This window comes from Dermacentor andersoni, chromosome 2 (assembly GCF_023375885.2).
Source record: "Dermacentor andersoni chromosome 2, qqDerAnde1_hic_scaffold, whole genome shotgun sequence".
NCBI classification, from domain to species: domain Eukaryota; kingdom Metazoa; phylum Arthropoda; class Arachnida; order Ixodida; family Ixodidae; genus Dermacentor; species Dermacentor andersoni.
Window position 1 is genome coordinate 98,874,309 of NC_092815.1, and position 27,200 is coordinate 98,901,508.

Below are 27,200 nucleotides of genomic sequence, written 5' to 3' on the forward strand. Positions count from 1 at the left end.
TCGTCGGAAAAGCAGCTTTTTACAGCGAATCCAAGCATTCGCGTGTGCAGATGGGATGATGGAATAAAAATTCATCACAGATATCGCGAGCTGAAAAATTTTTCGCACCGCACACTGGCGCATTTATGATTCAACAAATGTCTCTGAATAAGTAATAAATACGGCAAACGATGGGTGCGGTGAGCGAACCAGTCGTTCAAAAGTTGTCTACAATACTACAGAACCAGCAGCAGAACCAGCATTTAGGCGAGTTTCAAACGAGGATCACAGCATAGAAAACACAAGAGCGTCCACGTACCTGCAGCATCGGCACAAATGCGTCTAATTAGATGACGGATGCCCCATAATGTACCCCGCTGTTCGGCTTTCCGTAGCGGCTGTCCGGAAGCCGCTCGAATAGCGCAACAAACCGAAACAACCGGATAGCCAGACTCTCGCGTGAATTATCTCAATTCTCTATTAGAACCGGCGTATTAAATGGGCACCTCTACCCTCTTCGCGCTAAACAACGCAACCACAGCCTACGACGTCGGCACTCAGCCACGGTTGCGAGTCGTTCCAGAAATGTTTACGTAGAGGAGGTGGGGCACAGGTATCATCCGGGCGCCCAGTACGTACGGCGGGCGTTTTGAAACGAGTACAGCGCGGCGACGCCGGAAGCAAATATTGCCAACAACATTTCTTCCTTTTTTCTCTTTTTTTGTTGGCTTACCGACCCACTTCCTATCTCACTTCTGCAAATGAGTTTGGCGGCGGTAATTCGAGCGAGAATGTTTTACCAGGGCCAATTGGACAGTCAAGTGGATACAGCTTGCAGGGGACCAGTTCAATATTCTACACGGACCTTTTTGCTAGCAGTCGGTTGCACATTATAGCTCCACCAGAGGTTTTCTTGCTGACCAGAATTAACATTGCACTGGAATCAGTTGGTAGCCTTCCTGAAGGCGGAGTTATCGTCGAATTCGCAGCAACATAATTATATCGCGACTGTTCCATCGCATTTTGTGCACCCACAGCGTGAATGCATGAAAAACAGTTCTCCAACAGAACCCAAAGCTATATGTTCTCAAACAAAACACAGTTGTGACCAATACATTAAATTTGCAAAACCACCTCTACTCAAGCACAGCATGCAACAATCTGCACATGTTATGGTTTTTCGTCAATAAGAGAAGCACTCAATAAAGACTACCCTTGATCTACATTTTTCCGCCGAGCGAAAGTCACTGACACACTTCTGGCATCATTTGCACAATAAAAACTACCACTCTTGTAGAAGTTTACCTCGGGGCCACAATTCGGCAAGGAGGCTATGGACTTCACAAATCAACATGTCATCAGGAACTGCTTGCTTTTCAAAAAGAAACTTCGGATGGAGAGGAAATGAAGCCCAAAGGCACAAGGACCGAGAGCACGGCAAATGCCAATTTAATATTCGGCGAAGATCGCTTCCATTTGTGCAACATGCAATTTAGTTGTGAGCAGCAGCATTGTGCTGCAAGAGGACAATGCCTTCCTAGAGCATGCCACGCCTGTCAATTTTGATGGCTTCTGTTATTGTTTTGAAAGAGTTGGCATAATACGTCCTTATTATAGCAGTACTTTTTTGCAGAAAACCTGCCACTACTTTTTGCTGGTCCCAAAAAACAGTCAATGTCATCTTGCCAGCAGACTCAACCAGCAAGGCGACTTTCTGGTCACCATGATGAAACAATGTTTTATCCTGTGTACTCAGTTTTTGAGATACTTCCGTATTTAGGGCACCTTATTTACAGCTGCAAGTCAGTAATCCTTGTAAAACGCAGAAAGAAAACAAGGAATGAGCAGGCAAGTGTCCTGAATAAATTTGTTTCCTATTGAAATTAAATCGTGTGGTTCAATGTCCCCAAACTGCAGAGTAGGTTACGAGGGATGCCATAGTGGAGACCTTAAGATTAATTTTGACCACTTGGGGTTCTCCAACATAAACCCACAGTACAATAAACATGCACTTTGTGCATTCTACCTCCTTTGGAATGGGACCACCGCAGCAGCGACTGAGCCGGCGACCTCATGCTTCTCACATGGGAGGTATTTTTTCTATAGAGCCTAAGTTACTTTTGTCTTGCCAAAGAATTATTGAACTGTTGTGTCAATTTTCTACACTTCTTGAAAGATTTGTTGAGGCGTGCAGCCTGCAAGAAACAAACAAGAAAACATACCAATGCTTCAGTGGCTTCATGCTCTCACCTTCCAGTCTTGAGACACCCAAAGCAAAAATGGCTGGTAGGAAAGGGTTCAGTGTTTTTCCATTGCCTGTAGAGATAACATCTAGCAGTCACATGAAATGTACTCCATGCATACATTGCTGAAATGGCAAGGGAAAATCTACCTATATTGAAATGGGCTTGTTCAGGCACTGCACAGCAATAGAGGCGTGTTGTGCTGGCTGGTGCTGTCAATAGACTGCTTCTCCATCTGGCACGAGCACTACTCAAATGTTGTCCCTTGCAGTGTGGCAATAGTGTTATATTGCTATGCTACGAGTGTGGAATTGCTCTGTAAACATTCTTGCAGTGTTTCTCCCCCTAAACGTGCTGCCTCAAGTGATCCAACAACAAACGGGCCTGCTCAGCTTGGAATCTGCTTAGATTCAGCTTAGAAATGAAGCCAGTGGATTTATAGGCAAAACCTCACTAGCACGTTTTTGGAGCAATTCGATGTTAACCATTATTGGATCTGTAAGCCAATTTAAATTGACAATCTGAAACAGGACTTAACCGATTCTATTTGCCAGTTTGAAGTTAGCTTTAGTATACCATTTGAACTGGAACAAGTCGAGCCCCAGTTCAAACTACAAGATATTGACTTTGACGAGGCTTCCAGTTTGAGTGATAAGTGTTTCGCAGAGTCCTCACCTCCAAATCCACTGGCGGGCTTGCTTTTGAGGCACTGTTTGTTTGCTCAAGGACACCTACCAGTCAAAACAGCAAAGCAGTAAGGAATTGATCCAGCAACTTAGTAACTAAGTCAGGCCGTAGCGAATAACACACAATCTGCACTTGACATAAAATCAAATGTGCTCCCTGCATGCTACCTAAACACAGCATTTGCATACAATGCACAAATGTATATTCAGTATAACCTCTTTGATATGTTCTTGTTGACACCAACTATTGTGCTCTGAAATGCTGGTCCTGTTTGCTTCCTGTAGGAGTACCGTAAAAACCGGAATATAGGTCGAACTTTTTTTCAAAAACCCATCGCGAAAAGTCGACCCTCGACTTATATACCGGACATTGGCGGAAAAACTACGGAAGTCTTGCAACAATGGGCGGATAAAGTAAACAGCCGCCTTCGCCATCGCCATCAGCAGCATGGCGGCGTGGCGACGCTGTGGCACCTGTGACACCGGCATTTTGCGTTTCCATTGTCGCAAAGTTATATTAATTAAAGGCTGCACTTTCATTTTGTTTCAAAATGAGCGGAAGCCGACGTCAATTCACCGTCGCCTTCAAGAAAAAGGCGATTGAGTACGCGGAAGCCCACGGCAACCTGGCGGCACAGCGCGAACTTGAAGTATCCGAAAAGAGCATTCGGTAGTGGCGGAGGCAAAAGCAACGTATTACAACTTGCAGCAACCAAAAGAAAACGTCATTTCGTGCCGGATCGCAGTGGACTGCAGAACTGGAAGGCAAGGTTGCGGAGTCCGTCCGCGAGCTGCGTGTAAGATCGCTGCCTGTGACTGCCGAATGCATCCGTTTGAAAGCGGTAGAGATCGCACGCGCCTACGGACTGGGCAGCGAGAAGCACTCGTCATCCGACTCTGATCAAAGGCGTTGCTCTGATTCGGAGTAGCGCTTGCGCACTTCGTGCCCTTCTGTGTACTGTACACCCGACGAACTTTTAACAGTATCGCGCGACCATCGACCCGCGTGTTTGTCAGCACCTTATCATCACGGCACGGAGCGGCGAAATAGCGAAAGTAAGGGCATGTGTACACATGCGCGTATCTCGTTTGTTTCGCTGCTCAGCGCCATTAATAAGGTGTTCACAAGCACGCGTGTCGATGATCGCGCGAAACCGCTAAAAACTTGGCCGGGTGCACATGCGAGCAGCATTTAAATAAATACTGTCACCATTGTGCAACCCCCCGAGTCGCATTTGTTTCAAGGTAAGGGTGTCATGTCTTTCGGTACTTTTGCCATTGAAAAGGATATTTTTTTTTTTTCATTTTGAGGATTCGTTAGTTGGGGGATCGACCTATATTCCGGTCCGACCTATAGTCCGGTTTTTACGGTATGTGTTCCTTTTATTATATTGTTCCAAGTTGTTGCGCATGTCTTAAACTGCAATGACTTTCTACCGATGATGCGATGCATTTCCTCCCTAGATTATGGAACATTGCGTCTGTTGTAACTACGCAGCATTGCTTTCAAAAGGACTTCAGGGTTTGGATGGGCAAGCAGTTGGAAGGTGCAATGCCAAGAGTCTGCCGAAAAGCTGCAGGAAGCTTGAGAATGCGATGGCACGAAAAGGAGCCCATGTCATCTAATGTAAATATGCGTCTTTCAATGATGGTCTGGAGCATCGTAACTACTGAGCTTGCTGGACATGGTCGCTGATCTCAATGTGGCTTGAGACTGCAAAACCGAAGTGGACGAAGGCACAAACGGACCCATGCACACACCTAGATGCTGTTGCGGCCTTTGAGAGCTTATGTTGTCACCAATATAAATAAATATATATATATATATATATATATATCTTCACGAAAACTTAAAATGGGCCACGGGCACTAAAAAACAAGCATTCTTTATTGAACATTCGACCCAACTGACAGATGGAACTCACAAGCTTCACTGAGTAAAATTCAAGGCTACCACTGCACAAAAAAAAAAAAAAAAGAAAAAGAAATAAAAGTAACATTCAATCAGACCTTCAGACACTGATAGCGAGCTTTATTTAGCGAGTTTTCAACTATTTTTGGCTTATTAGGCGCTACATTTTCCTGGATCATGCATTTTTTTCCTCAGTGCTTGCCTGAAAAACACAATGAAGTTCAATTGTACACCTTTACATAGTTTGTAGCATGCCATTCAAAAATAAACCTTAACAGAATGCTTGTAAACCTAAAAAGACAACATGTCACAAAAATAAGCTCATGGGTCACAATGCTGAGCCTTGTTTTGTCGTTTTTTTATAAATCACAAGAAGCAATCAGACAACACAATTTGCAATCTCACTTCTTTCTTTCGTACTATTGTTTGCCGACTTCAATCTAATTCAACTTCATGCTTCCATTTTTCAAGTGAGCAGGCATGCAATTCCTTTTGTAGCATACAGCCTGTGCAAAGTCTTGAACGCAAAAGCTTTGTGGCAACACAGTAACCAAGAGCACTTGAAAATATCAGTTTATACTGTAACAGTGCATAGAGGAATGAATACATGAACAGCAGTTTCAATAGGAAAGCTAACTATTGACCAATGCTTGGCACAAGCCACCTGTACCACATCAATGTCACATCAAAACAACTGCTGGAGCATGTCAGTTGTTTAAATGCATGTTATACACATAGTATCGACAATCAAAAGATGAAATCGACAGCTTGCATAAGGAGCTGCCACACAATCGGAGAGGCCAAAATGGTTTGTAAAGCAACCAGCCTACATAGTTACGTTGAAAGCTTCATGTATATTGCATACATGTCAAGAAAACATAAGCCTAGCGATCACAGTCCTGCCATTTATCACAGTTATGATTATGCAATGGATAAAAAAGCACTAACACTTTACTAGGGCTACAACTTGCAGTACGGAACAAGCATACAAATTTGAAAAAAAAAAAAAAAAAACTGCAAGCAGAAAAAATATGCAGATCCTAAACACCATAGTAATCAATGTAAGCAAAGCTTTCTATGGTATTTGCTTTGACTGACGATAATTAGCGATGATGTTGATGCTGAATGTTTAATTTCTCCAGTGTTTAATCTTAGTCCTATACGAGAGTGGCGAATTGATGTTAAATGTTTCCTTAAACGCACCACTGCCGTTTGTCTGCATAGTACACAGAACACAAAGGGAAACGTTTGCTTGAAGCGTTCCTGCGCACAACTGTTCATAATTTCTGAGAGGGTTGGGCATTATCATTACCTCACATGGCACATCACATCGTGGCAGAGGTGTTAATGTTTAATTGAATTGTGGGGCTGTACGAGCCAAAACTATGATCGGATTATGAGGCACGCCATAGGGTTGTACTTCGAATTAATTTTGACACCCTGGTTCTCTTTCACGTGCACCTAAATCTAAGTACACCAGTGTTATTGTATTTCGCTCCTGTCAAAACGTGGCTGTCAAGGTCGGGACTGAATATGCTACTTCGAGCAATGCCATAGCCATCAAGCTGCTGCCGCAGGCACAGAAGTGTTGATTTGACATGCGACGGCTTCCGTAGTGCTGCCTAGCCCTTACGGTGTTTCAATGTGCTTTGCGTCTACATGCCCTGCGTCGGTTGTCCGCTTGACAAATTTGCATTATGTTTATTTTTCAGAAACAGAAGTGAACCATACCGTACTGCACCTTCAGTTTGCCTGCAACCCCTGTGTCCTTGCTTTTTCATGTCGTCTATTCCCTCTCCCACGCTCTTCCCTTGTATAGAAACTGTGAGAGTGGCAAAGCTGTTATTCACTTGTTTCGAGACTGCATCCGTTCTACCCATTCTCTGCATCCTCCTATCTACATCCCCTCTGGACTTGCACGTTAGCAAAAGAACAAGTGCTGCAGTTTTTGCAATGCTTTTGAGGGGGGCCATGATAATTACAGCTGTAAAGAGGCTTATGTGGTGACACCAAGGGAGCTCCAGAGGGCACTATGACACGTGATGGAATGGTTCAAACGAGTTTCTCGTGTCCACTTTCGTCTCTGCCACGCTCCTACCATGTATATACACCCTCTGAACTACCCCCCAATGCAGCGTGCCAGCAACAGCAGCACAAAGTCAAAGGAAGACACAAAGAAAGCTTCGCTTTAAAACTGCCTTTTCTCCTGGAACACCTGGAACGCAACTAGCCAATTAACAGCTGTAAGTGCATCACGAGAGTGACAAAGAAAGGAGTGAGTTGTCTTTGGTCTTTTAGGCCTTGGCACAATTGTGATGACATCTTCCGACATAAACGGCCCCAAAAACCAGTTTTTTTTATTGAGGTAAGTATAGAGAATAACATTTCTGGCATACAGAAAGTTCCCAAGTTATAAACAAAATTCCTTGAATGAGGGTTGGTTTACCATGAAAACTCCGTTAAAAAGAATGCTACATTAAAAAGGGGCCAATTTATAGACATATCATTGTTTATGAAGTCGCACACAGTAAACAGCTGTTTCACTGTCTCTCCCAATCATATATACAACCATGCAAAGAGTTAAAGGCGTAGCGCTCCAGTGTACTGAAACACTGCACCACAGTAATCTCAATGCCTTCCTTTATATATTTTCTCAAACTATTTTTCAATCCTTAAATACTGGTAGCTTAAAGCACAAAAAATTTTGCAAGCAATTTCTACTGACAACGCATTTGTAATGTATCTTCTAATCCTGTGCATGTCTGCATATGGGGAACAGTTGCTGCAAGGCTGTCCTTTTCTTTCTTTCAGGCTTTTTTTTACCTCTTCATAATGTTTACCCGCTCTTTTCTCAGTTCCTTGGTGTTGAAAGCTTCCTCAGCAACGTCTTGTCACATCTTCTTAGACTGATTTCCTCCCACCACAAGAGTCATTGTGGCTTTCTTGTTGATACAGCTCACTCGGCTTTTCTGATCGTGTTGCCAATCCTCTTGAAAATTTGCTGCAATGTCCACAATATTACTGTTTTTTAGGTTTCATCATTCATACTCGATTTGCACATTCACATTCACGTCTCAGCATCCTGCTTTCAGACCCCCACCTTACATTTTTCTAATGATGTACACTTCTCCATTGAACTGGTTTGCCACTGCATGTCTATAATGCCGTCAGCAAGTGCCAGTGCATCAACACTTGCTACAATGGAATAGACTGAACCCCTTTCATCTTCCTCAGCCTGATAATCAGTTCACAAGGCCTGTCTTCACGGGGAGTAAAACCAAAATAAATAATCAGAACTGCAAACAGGTACTACTGCCAAATGCTACCACTGGTGCCACCTGCTTCAATTACTCGAAACTGCAGATTACTGAAACAATATTTTTTTGCACAGCTCTGCAGCAATGCAATTTTAATGCAGAGGAATTTGTTGGCTAGAGCTACACTTTGTCAGTAAGATGTATTTTAGTCGGCAACCTTTAAAGTGGTATGCCCAAGCCTGTTTCTTGGACACAGATGCCACAAGCTAGCTGAACCATATGCTTCCCGATCTTATCTAACGCTGAGACTTCTGTTTACATATTGTATGGCAATACAGCTTTTTTTAAGAAGCCAAGCTGATCACAGGCTTATCTTGCATCACAGTTATACCTAACGTACACTTTAAATAAAGACAGGTATGACATTAGGATACCATATTTGTTTGATCATAAGGCAAGAGTGCCAGTTGAAAGACTTAAGAAAAAAAAGAAACTTACAAAGGGCCTCTAAACAACCAGGAGGTTGAATATCTGTTGCACAGTGGCAGTTGAGTATGAATCTAAGTGAACATGCAGCAAGGATTTTTTTAAGTGAAGCCATAAAAGCAGAGTTAAGGCATTTGATAATCAAGAATGCAGCCACCGCTCGCTTCTCCCTCTACTTTGTGTCTTTCCCCTCTGGTGTTCTCTTTGCCTCACCATCTACTCATGTGGACATTACAACATTACGAACGTCACATTCATGCTTTTTCTCATTTCCTCGTTTCAAAACACCATCCACATCCGGTTACCACAGCCACAAAGTTGGAATTGACATTTGCAACACTAAGCATTTCCTTCACTCTTTTTTGCCCAGGACTAGTCGCAATTGGAATCACCTTCCTTCGGATGCTGTATCTATCAGTGATAAACAACACTTGCAAAATTTTCTAGCTAACAATGTATAAACAGAGTCTTTGTAATGTTGGTTTTTCATGTTATTGTGCTAATATTTTATGTATTTCCTTTTCAATGATATAGCTAACATTGTATTAGGAGCGAATATTGCATTTTTCTTTTACGTTTTGCTTGTATATTAACACCACTCTCCTCTGTAATGCCTTTGGCCCTGAGGGTATCATTAATAAATAAATAAATAAATAAACAAACAATCATGTGACAGTGGTCAATCCAAGTTCCTGAAACTCACCAGCTCTCAGTGATGATTGACCCGGGAAGTTCAGACTGTATATTGCGTCATCAAGCGGCTGAAAAGTGCAGCCTACAAGTTGTGTGCAGGGCCCAAGACTTCTATGAGTTTGGGAACACCGACACATCTACAGTTCGGTCTATCGTGACCTTGGAGGTGGACATAGAAATCGATGACGTAGTATGCCGCAAGGTCAAGGTGATTGTCGTCAACAGTGCCTTGCCTGTGGATATGCTGGTTGGTAGAACCTGGACTGGACAAGACCACATTGCATACCTACGCATGGGAGATAAAATTCAGGATTGGCTACCGAGATAATCTTCCATTTTGCATGTAACAGCGACCTTGCCCAGATGAAGCCTTCCAAGGAACCACTTCGTATCAACGAAACCATTGTGCTGCTCAAAAGGACTGTGTGTTGGGTGACAGTGAAGACCAGTAACAGTGAAGGAAATCTGATCTTACCTAGTGGGCCTGGCAAGGGAATGCTACTTCACATTCAAAACGGAAGGGTTCAGATACCCATGTTGAATGACAAGGATGAAGACCAACAGCTGATCAAGGGAAGTTTGTTGGCTCACGCTGAACTGCTTTCAGGGCGCGAAGAGTTAACCCCTGTGACACCTGTGCCTCAGCCGAAGCCCATTGATCGTAGGATGCTGAATGTCGGGAAAGACGTCAATGAACGACAAGTGGATGCACTGCTGAAGATGCTGAATGAATACAGGGACTGCTTTGCACTGAATTTGTCAGATTTGGGGCATTGTAACCAAGTGGAGATGACTATCACAGAGTATTCCGGAAGCACTCCAGTCAGCTACAAACCGTACACGACTAACGCAGAGGAAAGAGAAGCAATTCAAGAAATTGTCAAAGAGTGGAAAGCGACTGACATTGTAAACGAAACATCCTCGCCATACACTAGTCCAGTGCTACTCGTGAAAAAGAAAAATGGATAAAATCGTCTAGTCATAGACTATCGATGGCTAAATAGCCAGACGGTGCTGGAACACTTTCCCTTGCCAACCATTGATGACCAGCAGCAACGACTGTCCGGAGCACGAACGTACTGTGTTAGACTGTGCAAACGGATACCTTCAGCTTCCACTGAGCAACGAATCGAAGGCCAAAACTGCATTCATCACGCCTGATGAGACCGGGCAGTTTAAACGTATGGTGTTCGGGTTGAGAAACGGTCCTGCTGTATTTCAAGGTCTAATGACCAAGATCCTTGGACCTCTGCGTAACACTGTACCATTGTGTTACATGGACGACTTGCTGATTCCAGCCAAGGACTGGGAAAACTTGCTGGTTCGGCTCAAACAAATACTGGATGCTCTGCGATCTGCTGGTCTAACCCTGAAGCTGTCCAAATGTGTCTTTGGAAGTGACGAACTCGACTACTTAGGTTTCAAGATTGTGAAAGGCTACCTGCAGCCAGGTAAAGTGAAGCAACAAGCTATATTGGACGCTAGCACGCCAACTGATGTTCACAGTGTCAAGAGATTTCTGGGTCTGACAGGATTTTTCAGACAGTTCATTCCCCACTATGTCCTGAAGGCAGAACCACTTACTTCTCTGACCAAGAAAGACACAAAGTTTACATGGGGAGTGGAGCAACAGGAAGCTTTCGACCAGCTCCGAAGAGAACTGACAGAGCCTCCGGTTCTGAAGTTGAATGACCTTTCGGCTCCAATATAACTCTACACGGACGCAAGCAAACATGGACTTGCGGGAATGATCCTTCAACAAGATAAGTCAGGATGCTGGCACTTGGTGTTTTGTGTCAGTAAACGCACCACTGAGGCTGAGAAGAATTACCATGCGGAAAAACTGAAGCTGATGGCAATAGTCTGGAGTATGGAAAGACTTCATCCATTCCTCCTAGGCATTCCGTTCACGCTGGTAACAGATTGCCAAGCAATTGTGCATGTGAATGCGCACAAGACTCTTAAACCACAGATAGCAAGGCGGTTCGACTCATTTCAAGAGTATACTTCGAGGTGAAGCACCGAGCAGGTGAGAAAATGGCACACGTGGACTATTCAAGTCGTGAACCCGTAGGAGTGCTGCAGGACTCGCTCGATGAGGTTGTCGAGACAAGGATCGAAGTGTGCCTGGCCTTGAGTTTAGAGGACCAAGTTGTGATCGTCCGGCAATCTGATGTGGACTTGGCTGACCTCACATGAATTCTCGAGAAGCCAATAAGAAAAGGACCAAGGAAGAAAGTGTCAAAGTCAAAAACCTACGACTGAAGGATGGAAGGCTGTTTTACGTGGAAGAAGACGGACGACTCCTTTTCGTGATGCCTAAGAGCATGCGTAAAACACTGTGTGTCAAGTTTCACGACTTATAGGGACATTTTAGTACTGACCGAACAGTGACGAAAATCAAGGAACTTTATTGGTTTCCTCGGATGAAGCGCTACGTGGACCAGCACATTCGTAGGTGTTTTGAGCGTCTACTCACAAAGATTTCGGAAGGGAAGAAACCTGAACTTCTGCACTCAATACCACCTGGGAAGAGAACATTTCATGTTGTACACATGGACCATGTTAGTCCGTTTGTGACAAGTCCCAACAAAAACCCAGAACAAATTCAGAGGTCCACTGACTGTGACTGTGAATATAACCAACCCTTATATATAGCTTTCATTGATTACGAGAAAGCGTTTGATTCAGTCGAAACCTCAGCAGTCATGGAGGCATTACGGAATCAGGGTGTAGACGAGCCTTATGTAACAATACTGAAAGATATCTATAGCGGCTCCACAGCCACCGTAGTCCTCCATAAAGAAAGCAACAAAATTCCAATAAAGAAAGGCGTCGGGCAGGGAGATACCATCACTCCAATGCTATTCACAGCGTGTTTACAGGAGGTATTCAGAGACCTGGATTGGGAAGAATTTGGGATAAGGGTTAATGGAGAATACCTTAGTAACTTGCGCTTCGCTAATGATATTGCCTTGCTTAGTAACTCAGGGGACCAGTTGCAATGCATGCTCACTGACCTAGAGAGGCAAAGCAGAAGGGTCGGTCTAAAAATTAATCTGCAGAAAACTAAAGTAATGTTTAACAGTCTCGGAAGAGAACAGCAGTTTATGATAGGTAGCAAGGCAGTGGAAGTGGTAAGGCAATACATCTACTTAGGGCAGGTAGTGACCACGGATCCGGATCATGAGACTGAAATAACCAAAAGAATAAGAATGGGCTGGGGTGCATTTGGCAGGCATTCTCAGATCATGAACAGCAGGTTGCCATTATCCCTCAAGAGAAAAGTATATAACAGCTGTGTCCAACCAGTACTCACGTACGGGGCAGAAACCTGGCTTACGAAAAGGGTTCTACTTAAATTGAGGACGATGCAACGAGCTATGGAAAGAAGAATGATAGGTGTAACATTAAGGGATAAGAAAAGAGCAGATTGGGTGAGGGAACAAACGCGAGTTAATGACATCTTAGTTGAAATCAAGAAAAAGAAATGGGCATGGGCAGGACATGTAATGAGGAGGGAAGATAACCGATGGTCATTAAGGGTTACGGACTGGATTCCAAGGGAAGAGAAGCGTAGTAGGGGACGGCAGAAAGTTAGGTGGGCGGATGAGATTAAGAAGTTTGCAGGGACAACATGGCCACAATTAGTACATGACCGGTATAGTTGGAGAAGTATGGGAGAGGCCTTTGGCCTACAGTGGGCGTAACCAGGCTGATGATGATGACTGTGATTGAAATACACCCAGCGGACACCTACAGAGTGACTGAGATGAACGGAAAGCAAAGGGTCTACTCGACTATCGCCCACATCAGCCAACTGAAGAGATGGGGTGGAAGATGCCAAGAACTGTCCAACCAATCAAGCACCAATTAGGAAGACAGCGTGCTGAGACGTAGCATGTGTGTGTCCAAAAGTCCTTTGTATCTTCGGGACTATACTGTGTAAACTGAGGACAGTTCGCTGTCAGAATGGCTGAGTGTTAGCGAAATTAGAAGCCAAGGCTGGCAACATAGGGAAAGATGGCTGCCGCGATGGAAGGCAGTTGTCACGCTGTTGTGAACTCTTTTTTTTTTCTTTTATTTATCTATTAAAGAGCGCCCTTTAAAAACCTGGGTGTCTACGAAGAAATTCGTAACAGTTGGGTGCCGCGACTGTTGACGATCAACCTAAGGTGCATGAGGGCAGACATCTCAAAGCAGTGTTTATCTTTGCTTGATCACAATCAGCAGGACTCTTGGCACCGATTTGTGATAGTTGATGAGAGGTGGATACATAATTACACTCCAGAGTGTAAACCGCAGTTGAAGCAATGGATTGGGCCTGATGAAGGTGCTCCAAAAAAGGCAAACACTGTTTGTTCAGCTGGAAAATGATGGCAACTGTCTTTTGGTATTCACAAGGAATAATCTTTTTAGACAACTTACAAAATAGCAAAACGAGAACAGGACTATATTATGCAGCACTACTAGACCAAATGAAAAAAGAATTGTGCACGAAACGACCTGAGTTAGCACAAAAAAACTCCTCTTTCACCAAGACAATGCTCCGCCCTACAGATCACTTGTTGCAAAGGCCAAACTGCACAAGTTAGGCTTTGAGGTTGTGCCTCATCCACTCTATTCTCCTGATTTGGCCCTATGCGACCTTTTCCTCTTTCCAAACCTGAACAATTGGCTGGGTGGAAACAAATTTTCTTCAGATAAAGACGTTATCTCAGTGGCAAATGACTACTTCAAGGGCCTCAACCCATCCTTTCCTTCTGAGGGGATAAAGAAAAGTGGAGCACCGCTGGATGAAGTGTTTGGAGCTGAAAGGGAACTTTGTTGAAAAATAAAATATTGTTTTCTGCAAACATGGTATCTTTAATTGCTTTTTACCACACTTGTCAAACAACCCTCGTAATTAGGATTGCACTTGACAATCTTTGCCGCTGAGTTGTACCCTTCCTAATAGGCTTGAGTATGCCGAAAAAGACACCTTCCATTTTAATAACCAGCCTTCCTGTTCCGGTCACTTCTATAAATTTTATTTGACTTGATTTTACTGGAAAGTGGGTCCCCCCTCTAAGTGTGCTTAACACAAGGATCATACAACCGTTTTGCACTTTAAATAATACTATACAGGCACATGTATTTGTGCCTTCAATGTACACAAGCTTTACCTTGGTATGCGAGTGATTCCTGTGACAGTGAAGCTAGTTGTATTTATTACTGTAACTCTTGGAGTATGTGCTGCTCACCAAGAGCTAAAGAGGTGGCCTGCCCAAGGCACACTTGAGGCCTTATCTTCTGGACATTTGAAAAAGGCCCTACAAACCAGACTAAAGTTTCAGTTTACTCATAGCTGGTAGCATAAAGACTAGATCGTGAAGAATGACGATAGTGTTAAAGCGTAATGTAATGCAGCTCCTCTGTGTTTCACAATCGGCCTACAACTGTTGTTGGGTGCAAATTTCAAGCCATAACTTCTGTTCATCAGCCTTGCAACAATACATTATAACATGGACATGGTGAAGAGTAATCAAACTTTAGGTGAAGTGCACATCAATGACCATTCGGCAAAACGGTTAGGGGAAACCTTACTACTCCATTGGCTGCTTCATGTTTAGATGTTGCAAAGTTTCTAGATGAACTAAGACTTTTGTTTTGTAAGACTAAGCCTTTTGCCTGCAGTGGTGCCCATTATATGAATTGCAAGCGCATGACACCAATGGGAAGTGAAGATGACACCAGCACCTTTCACATCAGTGCTGGCATGCCAAACAGTTCCTCAAATATTACAAAATCGCCTGAGCACCACGATTACATCTGATCACTACTTATAGACCTTTCCATTGGGGAAGAGAGCACCTTCTTTATGGACTGTTGCATGGGAGTACAAAGGCACGCATAGCTCTACTCTGCAGTGCTTTTGCAGAGGGCTCATGTGTAGTTACAACAGTAAAGAGAGCATTAGGCAGCACCCAAGAAGCTCTCATTGGAAAGGTCTATACTTAGAACAAGCACATCTTCATTATTAAAACTGCTTTCGAACTTTAGCAGAAAACCTGCACCTTTCCCTTCAGGGAGCCACCGATGATGAATAATGCCACCCTCCGCAGTCACTTCAGGGCAGACAGCCTGGGCAGCTGTGCTTGTGTGTGGCACCTTGTCCACCAGCCAATCAGGCAGCACCTGCAAAAACATTGTGTAAAGATTTTACACAAATGCTATGCAAATCCAAATGTAAGACACTGTGCATTGTTTGCCTCCTGGCTGCAGTGCAGACAGGTTCCGCAACCAGGAGCCTGTGTGTGCCAGTCATGGTGAAACAAACTTCTCTGAAAAGAGTCTCTAAAAATTCTTAATTTATTATGGCAATCACTTTGGCCAGCAACATTTGTTTTACTACTCCCAGCAGACACTGCACTCACTACTGTTGCACTTTCAAATAAGGGACACAAAGGCACACACTGGTGTAAGGTGCTCCTTGTATTCCTGAACAATCGCAAACTGTGCACTTGTATTTCTTAAAGAGAAAGCCCCAAGCTTCAGTCAATGCTTTCAAAGGCACTATTTAACTTGAGTAATCACATGTGCCAATCAACGTTATACCTTCTGGCATGATTACCACACTCACATGGGCACTTCCTCTTGCTTTGCTGCCATCCTAACACTATTTAGCCATCCCTGGCCTTTGGACGAAAAAGCCCACACACACCATCATGCTTTGCAGCCAGTTTCAAAATTGTGGAACATCAGCTCCTCCAAAGATCAGCACTTGATTCACTTGACACAACGTCACCATTTCACATGACTTAGTACAGTTAGCACAACAAACCTAATTTACACGAGTGACATCTTTCAGCAGTTGTCACAATAGCTTCACAGTTTTAACGAGCCAGAGTAATGAAACATTTTGCGCTGCTCGTCTGACAGCAAATGTCAAGCACATGCCACTCCAAGCTAGTACAGTGAATCCAAAATATAAAGGACCTTATGTGAAGTCCACGCACAGAAGCACTGCAGTTCACTATGGCAACTGTGTTTGCTTTACTCCAGTAAAAACCAGTGACCATTATGGCCAATCCCAAGTTTGAGCCGAAGTCCCCTACAACTGCAGTAGTAGTGCTTGTTAAGAAGGGAAGTGGAGGGTAGAGAAGGATCTTGTGAAATGAGATTCCACCCTTTTGAAGACTTGACGCACTTTTGTTAGTTTAGCAGAGCACAATAATTGTCGAGGTGTGCCATGCAAAAGGTGAGTAGAAAGAAGAACAAATGGATCGAGCTGCAGTTTTGTGCTCTTTCTGTCTATTTGTTCTTTCTACTTACCTTTTGGGAGACGCATCTTCGCACTTTTGCCACCTTCTCATTTACAAGCTGTTCGGCAAAGTAGCCAGGATACGAAGATATCAGGCTATTGGAAATGCAACGGCTTAAAAGCCGTGCACGCATAGTTTTCCAGTCTTGGAAATAGCATGCACAACCAGTTTGCACATGCCAAGGGAGTGTACCAAGGAAATAGTAACGTTGCCATAGAACACATGCAGAACCCAACTCCGACAAAGCTTGTTTGTAAGCAGAGCTGACAGCATCTGCAATATATTGGGCCTGCAATATTTAAAACTACTGATTAAGGCACTAAAGCTCTGGCCTAGTGCCACCAGGATTTGACCTGTGATGCGGTCCTGTTTATCCCTTTTATAGTAGCAAAGTGGAAGAGATCAATTCAGAAAATGCAGGGCGAGGGAATGTTTATTAAACCTTTTTTTTTCTGAGCTTCTCTGCACATTATGCTATAAAGACTAAAAAGGAGCAATGTCATTAGGTTCCGTATGTTTTTCAAAACTTGTTTAGCAGAAAAGCCAAAGTTGGCGAAATTCTTGTAAAGACACAGCTGCTCATTCCCTTGCTAAACTGAAAAAGGATTCAAGTAACCCTTAACTCTACCCAGTGAAAAAGAACTCGGGAGCAATGAGATGAAATCATGGCAAAGGTTAACTCAAAGAAGAATTTAATCTTTAAATGCAACATAAAGTATTGGTTTGCCATACTGTCACAAAATCTGCTCCCACATGCTTACTAGCAAGGGTGCAAAAGTGCCCTGAACTTGATGGAAGCGTGTTCCCTATTCGAAATAGTCACACCCTAAATATCTCCCTTCGTGTTTACAAATTTCAACAAGTGCGGTTGATGCTTGAAATGGAAAGGGCCATAGAAATGAGCTGATGCACTTGCAAATACCAATTCGTTCTTGCGACATTCTGTCCATGCCAACACCAATTACTTGGCAGTTTACCTTCATAAGCCTTAGCTGCAAGCACCTCTAGACTTCTTGATATTGTTTTTTGCTGGTCACATCTGTCTTGAAGTCTGCACAGCTTCTGGAGTCATTCGCTCTTAAATCGAGCATGCCAAGAAATGAGAACTAGCATGGTCAACTGGACTTTTTTGAAGGCTGTGCCACATTGGCGGTGCCTTTATTAAACAAAACCACTGCCTGCATTCTACCAAGCTATAGCATAGCTATAGCCTGGCTGACAGCATGCAATGAGACTTTCTGGCAGCACGAGAGACACTTGTCAAAACCACATGCTCATGTGTCCGATCTCCAAACCACTTGTGGTCGCAAAATTACATTATACTTCTCAAACTCTATCAGTGATGTTCTGAACATATTATGGTAAGTGGAGAATGTTGCTTTGGTTCAAACTTACCGTGGCGCATACTCCAACTGCCTGTGGAAACAACACACTTTATTGCTGCAAAGTCGAAGCTTTGACTTATGAAAAGGAGGTTCTAGTAGCTCTGCAAGCATGTTGTTTGACATCAGCAACAAATGGTTCTTGCTAATCTGACATAGTTCTCGATACACGGCAGTAGGCGTACGTCTTGTGCTGGCAAAGGAACACACATTAATGTCAGTAATGATTCTCCACAGCACGCTCCTTGTGCTGCTACCTTTCAAAAACTTTAGTGTAGATCAGGATCACACGCTTCCCTTCCTCAGCTGACAGTTTAGTGCACCATGGAAATTCGTCCTGGATTAAACTGATGGGCAAACCGTGAACGGCACGTTCTCCTGCCTCTCTGGACTTGCCTTTGTTTCGTGATTAGCAATGGAGCAAACAGCTGAAAGAATCAAAAAGTGCGCTGCCACTGCACGTTCAGTCCTTCAGCCTTCACATACCGTTGCCGGTAAACCACCGAAACGGCCGCCAGCTTGGAAGGCGAGCCGGTCGCACACGGAAACAAGCTTATGTCCACAAATAATTGTGACAGTCGTATCCTACTGTGAGAACATTTCGGCGAAAGGCGACAATCCAGATGTATCTGCAGCTGGCTTGGTTATCGAGCGACGTCGCGTCTACCAACTGTGCAACTTCGTCCAAACTGTTCACTACAAGCGGCCGATCTAACGTCGCCACATCATAATTTCCGCACTGGAACCCACCTAAAGGTGATCGACGTCTTTCGACGTAACTGTCAGTCCCATTGAACAGCGACATCAAAGCTGTGTTCGCGGACTAGCGAATCCTCGCCAGCGGCGTAGTCTTCATACACCCATTTGTAGTAGTCACCGTTGCCTCTCAAGCACCGCGGTAGTCCCGATGGCATTGGCAGATCACGCTGACCCGGCACTGTTACCACTTTCGTCGTTTGGGCTTAACAGAAATCAAAGCAAAATGAATGAAAGTGGTGCAGACACTATCACGCCCATGTCATGCAGTGCAGCAACCACTGCTCACGAACGGGGAAAAAAAAGAAAAAAGTAATAATGATCGCGCCCTCTCTTATTTGCTTTCCGCGTACTTTACGCCGAACTTGCACCCAACGCTCATGTAGCGGCGCCCTAGGCCTACGGTTCTAAAGTTTCAAGACAACTACGAACTACAACTGATCAATAATAGTAAACGACGCGTGAGCAACGAACTAATGCGAAGCTACGGACAAGGCGACAATCGCTGCCGCTGCTCGCGCCAGCAACTCGGCAGCCAGCCAATTACAGCTAAGCCGCTCGGCCAGCCAAAGCCAGCCACAACAAAGCTGAAAATGGCGCCCGTTTGATATGGCGCAGGTGCGTGTTACGAGTCTGTAAAGTCAGTTTGGCGCCTTTTTGAAGTAGTAAGTTGACACGCAAGCCCGTAGATAGCAATGCAGAACGAAAATTCTCCACGCGATAAGCGGCCTCTGTTCGCCCAAGGCGTCATATATCCGTCGCCACCGGCATCGCCGTACCGGAGCCCCAGTGGCGGGCAGCAACCGACCTACACGCCGAAGTTTTCTCCAAGAAATCAGGCCCACTCGGGTCCGCCATCGCCATTCTCTTCTCCAAGGTTCAGCACGCCCGTTTATGGCCACCACCCCAGACAGCCCAAGTACCCAAGGGAAAGCTACGGCTCGCCACGATCGCCGTGGCAACAGCAGGGCTACCACGGTTATCCACAACGCCAGCACTTTTCCTCTAGTCGGCGGGTAGGCATTCTGGCTTTCTCATAAGGCTTTTACACGAGTCGAAAGCTCGCCGGTGTACGTACAGCACACGGTCGTTTTACGCGCCGGAGCGTTACAAACCAGCTAAAAGAAATGCTGTCTCTTGTTGCCGCTGCAGCTGCCATGTTCAGCTGATTCAAGGTGCTTATTTTTCCAGCGAGTCCATCTACGCGTCAGAATGCCAAGAGACCTTATAATAATGACTAAGTTTAATTTATTTAAATAACCGGATCCAACAAGGCATCACAAACACTGCACAAGTCTCTTTCATACACACTTCCACCAAGCACTTGCCACACACTAATGCCTGACAAGCCACCTAAATGGCAGCTATGTTACAGTACTTGTTTTGTTAGTGAAGTTTTGGAGATGACAAGGACATACGTACTTCTCATTGGCACTTAATCTTGTTATCAGTAAATGACTAAATCCCCAGAGAAATCTAACAGCATTGAGGCATTTGAATTCCCTAGTGGAGACAGGAACAGCGCACCTTTAAAGTGCAAATCCCACAAAAAAGAGAATGAAAAGAGAGAATTAGTTGTATAATGGTACCTAGTGCTGGTTTCATTGCAACAATCGTAAAAATGCCCCTAGAATCAATGACAGTTTGGTCCTACAAACCTTTTCGTGTGTTTGGCAGCATTCTCAGTAAGTTTTGTTGGAAGGTGACAATGAGAATGGAGCAAAAGGTGCACACGTCGGCGTACAGCTGCCTCCGAGATGTAGTGCGCAGCGCCGTTGCCTGGCTCGGTGAAGCGGCAGAGCACTGCATGTGCACTTTGCCGCTGCCTGCCATTTATTTCTCTTGTTCTTCTCTTGATGTCGCAGTCTTCAGGCTCCCGGGGATCCAGCTGGTCTGGATCGCCGTTCCAGTCCTCGCCCAATCGCGGAGCCAGCGGCGGTTCCCACAGCTATGTCAAGCCATCCATGGTCGAAGACCCATGGGCAGAGCTGCAAGACATGCTTCAGGTCAAGCAAGTTCAACCATCCAATGCATCCACAAACAAGACTGCTGAAGAGTCGCCTGCAAGGACCACGTCAGATGTCAACACACTACAGTCGGACAACAGTGGGCAGTGTACAGCTGAGGCAGGCAGCAACTCGTCAGCCAAACCTCAGCCAACTGCAGAGGAAAACTTGTGCTCTTAGCAGTGGCCAAAAGCTACTGCAGTGTTGTGTGCTCTCCTGTAGGTCAACCTCCAGTGTGCACACATGAAAGGTGGCATGCTTGCTGAACCTCGACCATTGGCCTCCCATGAACCTTGCACGAGTGTGTGGTAATGTGCTTGTGCCCAGCATAAGTGCCAGCTCACCATTTTTATTTGCATGTTGCTCTACTCTCTTCCGAGATGGGGCTCACAGATGCAAGTGCTTTGGAAGAACTGCTTCCTTGATATACATTAAGTACCATGCCACTGCATCAAGCTGTAAGTAAAGCATATCACTGCATCATTCTTTGTTTTTATTTCATATTCACATTAAAAGGCTTCAATGGACTGCAGTATTAAAGCACAACCCCAGTTCCATAATATCTTTGTCCTCTACGAGAGTGCATAAGCAGCTTTTGTTAAGGTGCAACAAGCTTCAAATACAATTTTCATGGTGTTCGGCATTACTAAATATGCTCCATCTCCTAACTTAAGGCCTAAGCTTTAATTTAGTAAAGCAATGACTGGGGCTAGTTGGTGGATGTTCATGGTTGTGTTGTGCTTATAATTACACTGATGCAAGAACTAAAGAAACAACAAAGTGGACATACGTGGCACAATACCAACATCACATATGTCCACTTCTTTTTCTTTATGTTCGTTCTTTAGTTCTTCCCTCAGTGTAATTTAAGTGCAATACAATCACAATCTGTAGTGTTTACTGCAACCTCGAGGTGACCCTTAGATGCAATGACAATCCGAAAACTACTAGTCAAACTAAGTAGCTGTAATGGAACAGCAGATTCCTAGTTTGGAATAGAAAAGCCCACACATGGCGCACAAGAAAGAACACACAAAAAAAAATGTGGTCTGATAACTTACCATTTCAGCTAGCACAGCTGTTTGATGCCTTCGCCGGAGTACCTGAACACAGACAAAAGAAGTGGCAGTGAGTGTCTAGTGCCTGTGCCAAGAGATAAGTACACAAATACATCTGAAATCAAGGACTAGAGCAAAATATTTCAGCGGGGCTTCACAAACCAGCACCACCACCATCACCAGGTAAAGATAGCAAAAGTACCCAGACCCCCTTGTCTTTTGCCTTAGCAATGTAACATGTCAGTGTAAGATGCGGCCGTATATAGGTCACAATGGCATCTCATGCCTGCATAAATAAACAAACTGAAAAGCATCTATTACACACTTCGATGCTCCACATTGGAACGTACTGGCAATAGCCACAGTGCACTCAATTGACAAAGCCAGAAAGTTCAACTATCCCATAAACACGTTGGGTTTTCATTAGGTGTTTCAATTTTCTATACAGAAAAGAGAATAAAATCCAGCCACTGCATGTAATACACTGACAGTTCCAAGCTACTGAATCAGCCTGTTTACGCAATCTTGCATGAGCGCACCGCCGCACATCCACCCACGATCAACCAAGAACTTTCTGTGAGCAGAAAACAAACTTCAACTTCTTTATTATGTTTTTTTTTTTTTTTTTTTTCGGACCGAACAATCCCGGACCGCTCGGTTGAGGTTTGGAGACGTATGGGCAGATTCGTTACTCCTACGCGACCACACGGTACGCGATTATCTGTCTGCCCCCACAGTGCAATTTCTATGTTACCGGAACGCAATCTTTGGCGTCAAACAGTGACTAAGCGTCAGCAACATGCCATTCCAGTGCGTCCGTATTACTCTGCGAAGACAGCGGTGTGCAAACGTGGTCGGAATGCGTGCGGCGTGACCAGAGTACAGCGCATCACCTGCGCTGCGCGTTTCTGCAGTTCCAAGGGCTCGGTTATCGCGCGACGTGCAAGCGGGTGCGTCGACAACGAGCAGAAATGCGTTCCATACGGTTACCGCGTCGCACGCATTATTGGAACCCGCGCCTCATCCAAGGCAAAACTATACGTACGCTTGCTGGCGCGCCTTCCGTTTGCCGCGAGCGGATTGAACCTCAGATTTTCGCCTTGGCAGACATCGTTTCGTATTTTTGTGAGCCACTCGGAGCACTGGAGAAGACATCTGTTGCGCTCGCGCCGCACACGCGCGAGCTATCGCGCGCCGGCATGCGTGTAGTCTGGCCAAACCACACGTGCGCGCGCCGGCGCAAGACGCTCTTGCGTTATGATGCAACGTGAAACAAGTTGAAAGGAGCCCACACCGCCAGCAATTCGCCTTCGAGCACATCACTCTGCGAGCGAGCGCTTACCCCCCTTTCTCTATCACACACACACACAACGCTGGACCGGCGAAATGCGCGCGGCACACTCCGAACTCGGACTGACCAAACGATAGTCGATTGCGCAAAAGTTGTCAAAAACGTTCTAGTTCGATGTGGCGCACGCGCCGACAGGATCGAGAGTGAAATGACACCTTTTCCGATTTCAACACCACTGCACAAAATGTTGAATTGTCTTGTTGCTGCAGCGTGTCCGTACGAAAATTCGATGGTGCAGAACGTGTTGCCTATACCGTACGCTGTCAGCGCAGACTTTACTGGAGTTTTCTGCGAGTAGTTCCCCTTTTAAGCGGAACTGAAACATTTAGGCCGGTGTTCCGGCACCGAAACTCAAGCGGCTACCCTTACCTAACCCAATAATTTGGTCACAAAAGAGCGCGCCCATAGCGGTGTGCCTGTGGGCTCGAGCGCAGTGGATGTTGCGTAAGACTCCGCATCCCAACCCGCCGTGGTTGCTCAGTGGCTATGGCGTTGGGCTGACGAGCACGATGTCGCGGGATCGAATCCCGGCCACGGCGGCCGCATTTTGATGGGGGCGAAATGCCAGAACACCCGTGTACTTAGATTTAGGTACACGTCAAAGAACCCCAGGTGGTAGAAATTTCCGGAGTCCTCCACTACGGCGTGCCTCATAATCAGAAAGTAACTTTGGCACGTAGAACCCCATAATTTAACTCCGCATCTCCTCACGCAACCTCACAGGTGCAAAGCAGGCGGGACCCTCGTAACAATTTTGCTGGGTCCCGAAAAGTGCAAAAATGCAATGTACTCTAAAAAAAAAAAAAAGAGAACTGCAATATACTACAACTTCAAGAGAGACGTGCCCGCCTTTGTCACGGGAAAACTGGAATCTCGTCGCCGAGGGGCGAATCGCGAACACAAAGAAAACCCGCGTTTCGCAGATGACGACTCCCCCGCGACGGCTAGGCAACTGTGGCTTTTGGGTGCTAACAAGGTCGTTGGTTCGACCCCCTGCGGCAGCGACTGAACTGCGATGTAGGGAGGGGGGGTAGTAACGACCCTGTAACAGACACTCCAGCACCTGTCAGAGAATTAAAGAAAAAAAAAAAAGGCGCAACCTTAAGTTTTTTGGCTTTAGGAGTGGAAAGCGATACCATTCGAAGACCGCAGACTGCTGCTCACGTTTGCCGGCAACTGCAGCTTATGTAACCGTAATGTTTACCGGGAAACGCTGTGCACCAAGGTGATCTGTGGAAGAAACGCGGCCTCTTGCGTGGGCCGATCCCGGAGGTAGTGCACAGCCGCGACAACAAAATTTAAATGATTTTCAGGTTTCTGTTATTGTTTCACACATTTAATATTCAAGTCTGAGAAGATTTAACATAGAAGGCATGCGCTGTCGTGTGTTTTGTTTCGTGGCGTTTGTTTGTGGGCTGTCATTCTCAAAAATCCGAGTAAAAGCTTTGTTTAGAATTTAAGACAAGGTAAGAGCAGCTTTAGTGATAGACTGGCGTGGCAATATAATCCGCGTATACCGAACGTCATATAGCAAGGCGTGGCACATACGTATACCTAAATATATACGTAAATTTTCGCTCACGAACAACTCCGCCGACACCGGACCTTCTGCGACACGGGGCCCTTAACGCTATCGTGCTAAAAATTAAATTCTGAAATTTTATGTGCCAAAAGCACGATCTGATTACGAGGCACCCTGCACTGAGGGACTCCGGATCAATTGTGACCGCCCGGGGATCTTTTACGTGCCCCAGTGCACGGGACACGGGAGTTGTTGCATATTGCCCCGCATCGAAATGCCGCCACCGCGGCCGGGATTCGATCCCGCTATCTCGTGCTTAGCAGCGCAACGCCATAGTCGCTAAGCCACCACGGCGGGCCCGTCTCGCGTCTCCTGGGCGCAACGTCCACACAGTGCGTAGCTTCGAGACCGTATACGTTAAAACAGGCCCAGCTATTCGACTGCACGGCACGTTGCCGTGAGGTACGTTGCCCATCGGTCAAGGTAAGCACGTCTTTTGCTTGGCGCGCGAACACCGAAACACACCATTCGTTAAACGGTAACATAAACTGTGCGAGTTGATGTTTGCGTTCTACCGTCTGTCAGTTCGCGCTTGCAACAGCAGTAATCAATGCAACAAGAAATGCGCATGCTACACAACGTAGTTGTTGGCACAAGAATCACAGTTCACGCGCACAACTCGCGGTCCACGCGCGTATCGTTGCAGCACTCGATCGAGCGCCTCTGCGGAAATGCCCATTGTTCGCTCCGTTTACTGATCTCCGACATTAAAGCTCGTAGCTCCTATTAACTGCCAGCCACAAGCGCGATTCCGTGCATCGAACGCAACTTGACGAGCGCCGCATTGTGAACGTCCCGCGAATGAGCGCTTGCCATAACTGCGAGCCACGAGCGCGATTCTGTACATCAAACGCAGCGTGACGAGCGCCGCATGTAAACGTCACGCGAATGGGCGCTTGTCATCTCGAAGCAGGCGGGAACGCCAGCTGCGCGAACACGGAGCGACAGTGGAAGGTTGCGTGCCGTGACTCCACGGGCACAATTTGCTTTTCACTGACGAGTGAGAGAGCGGGGAAGAGAAATAAACGGCGGGAAAATGCAACCGAATATCTGCGCTGCTCGCGCTCCGCCCGTAAATATAGTCAAAAGACGCACTAGTGAGGCTGCCTGCCGCCTAGCACAATTTTCTTTTTTTACTACTGAGGCAACGTGCTCAGCAGCAAACGGCTACTTCAACGACGGCGAGCGCATGCTTTCGACGTTGATCACGGGTGAGAGGGGCGCCAAACCTCTCGCAAATTTTCCGTCAAGTCTTGGCACACAATGTCGAGACTTGAAAGCGTGTTGGCTTATCTCCACATTCGACGAGATGTGGAGCGAACTCCTCCGAAATACGGGCCCTCTCTAAACTCGCACGCGTTAAATGTGACCCGAGCGCGTGATAACGAAGGGCTACGTGAACAATCCCACATCACCTCCTTCCACCAAATTACACGTAGTACAAGTGGCTGAACTCAACCGCGCGACACGATACGAGTCGACGACCGCAGATCGTTGTCGGTGAGCGATGCTAAGACAGCCTGGGCGAGCAGTTCATATCTCTGGTACAAAAATATTCGCTCGAGTGCAGTTCCAGCTCGGCAGCTGAAGGGTTGACCGCCACGACATCGACGGTTTGTTCACATCTGCTTAATTACGACATCAGAACATCGTTTAGCATTGGCCGATGTTCCGGTATATCGTGTGTCCGAACGAGTGCACCGTATTTATTCGAGCAAGTGCCGCAAGGAGAGAGTCTTGCGCAAGGCGGGCTTACGACCATTACCACTTATACCGCACTGTGACCGTTACACCCCCCAATACGTACGTAACCACACTATACCCGCCAGGGAACCTCGTTAAATATGCACGTTGTGGCTTTAGTTGAACTCGGCCTGCTTTAGTACAAACGTTGATACCCGTTGGTAAACACTTTTCCGTGATTTTGAGAGCACCAAAGTGCGGGATGCGTGCTTTACTCGAGTAAATACGGCAGTCGTGCGCCCACACCGCCGCAGTGCAGATGGATGTCATATCTTGACATTCTCGCAACGGCAACGCAAGTGACAAACCAACATAAGCCTGCCAATTAAGCCATGACGCCCCCCCCCCCCCCCCCGTTTTTTTTTTTTCACTGCGAATGCGCAACGTCGCTACGGCGACCCCAACGTACATCACGACCACGACACGCATAAATTGACCTTTATTTCACTTGCCCCGTAGCCAGGTGTCAAGAACGCGCACTAACGCAGGAACCCAGAATGCACGCCTCGACTAACTTACCACCTTTGTTTTGGTTTTTACTATGTGATTCACTAAATTCATGTTAACATAAAACTTCATTAACTCGTAACATTTACAGGAGTGTGTATAAGGTCGTATGGATCCAGATCGAAAAATGCGAGAAAAGGAGAGGAGGAAGCACCGCTAAAAAGCACCGAGGTACACACCTCCTGCTGCACGTTCGCAACGTCCAGAAGGCCAACTTTCTCACTCGCTAGAAGGAAAATAGCGAACAAAGGACGA

At 45.7% G+C, this 27,200-nt stretch overlaps 3 protein-coding genes across 8 annotated transcripts in view; 1 reads left to right on the top strand and 2 right to left on the bottom strand.

Moving 5' to 3' along the window:
- Nucleotides 1-1,903, bottom strand: part of Ipp (inositol polyphosphate 1-phosphatase) — a 38,058-nt gene extending 36,155 nt beyond the window's left edge. For all 3 annotated transcript variants that reach the window (XM_055076747.1, XM_055076748.2, XM_055076746.1), the window contains exon 1: nt 299-1,903. The gene's annotated coding sequence lies outside the window, so the exon portion shown is untranslated. The remainder of the gene's footprint in view (nt 1-298) is intronic.
- A 2,872-nt stretch (nt 1,904-4,775) lies between these two features.
- Nucleotides 4,776-27,200, bottom strand: part of LOC126541558 (uncharacterized) — a 108,894-nt gene continuing 86,469 nt past the window's right edge. The window contains exons 13-17 of one of the 4 annotated variants that reach the window (XR_011892807.1): nt 21,766-21,807; nt 20,357-20,686; nt 15,313-15,433; nt 7,644-7,821; nt 4,776-5,022 (exon numbers count right to left, since the gene is read on the bottom strand). Coding sequence is in view for 2 of the 4 variants with exons in the window: in XM_050188369.3 (XP_050044326.1) it covers nt 21,770-21,807 (38 nt within the window). In the remaining 2 variants the exon portion in view is untranslated. Of the gene's footprint in view, nt 7,822-15,312; nt 15,434-19,923; nt 20,687-20,957; nt 21,161-21,765; nt 21,808-27,200 lie in introns of those variants that run through there. The other 3 variants (XR_008614751.2, XM_050188369.3, XM_055076745.2) reach the window with 3 other exon arrangements.
- LOC126541569 (uncharacterized) lies at nt 19,265-21,187 on the top strand. The gene is made up of 2 exons (XM_050188384.3): nt 19,265-19,714; nt 20,564-21,187. Exons 1-2 carry the CDS (start codon nt 19,394-19,396, stop codon nt 20,882-20,884), a joined length of 642 nt encoding a protein of 213 aa, XP_050044341.1. The 5' UTR covers nt 19,265-19,393; the 3' UTR covers nt 20,885-21,187.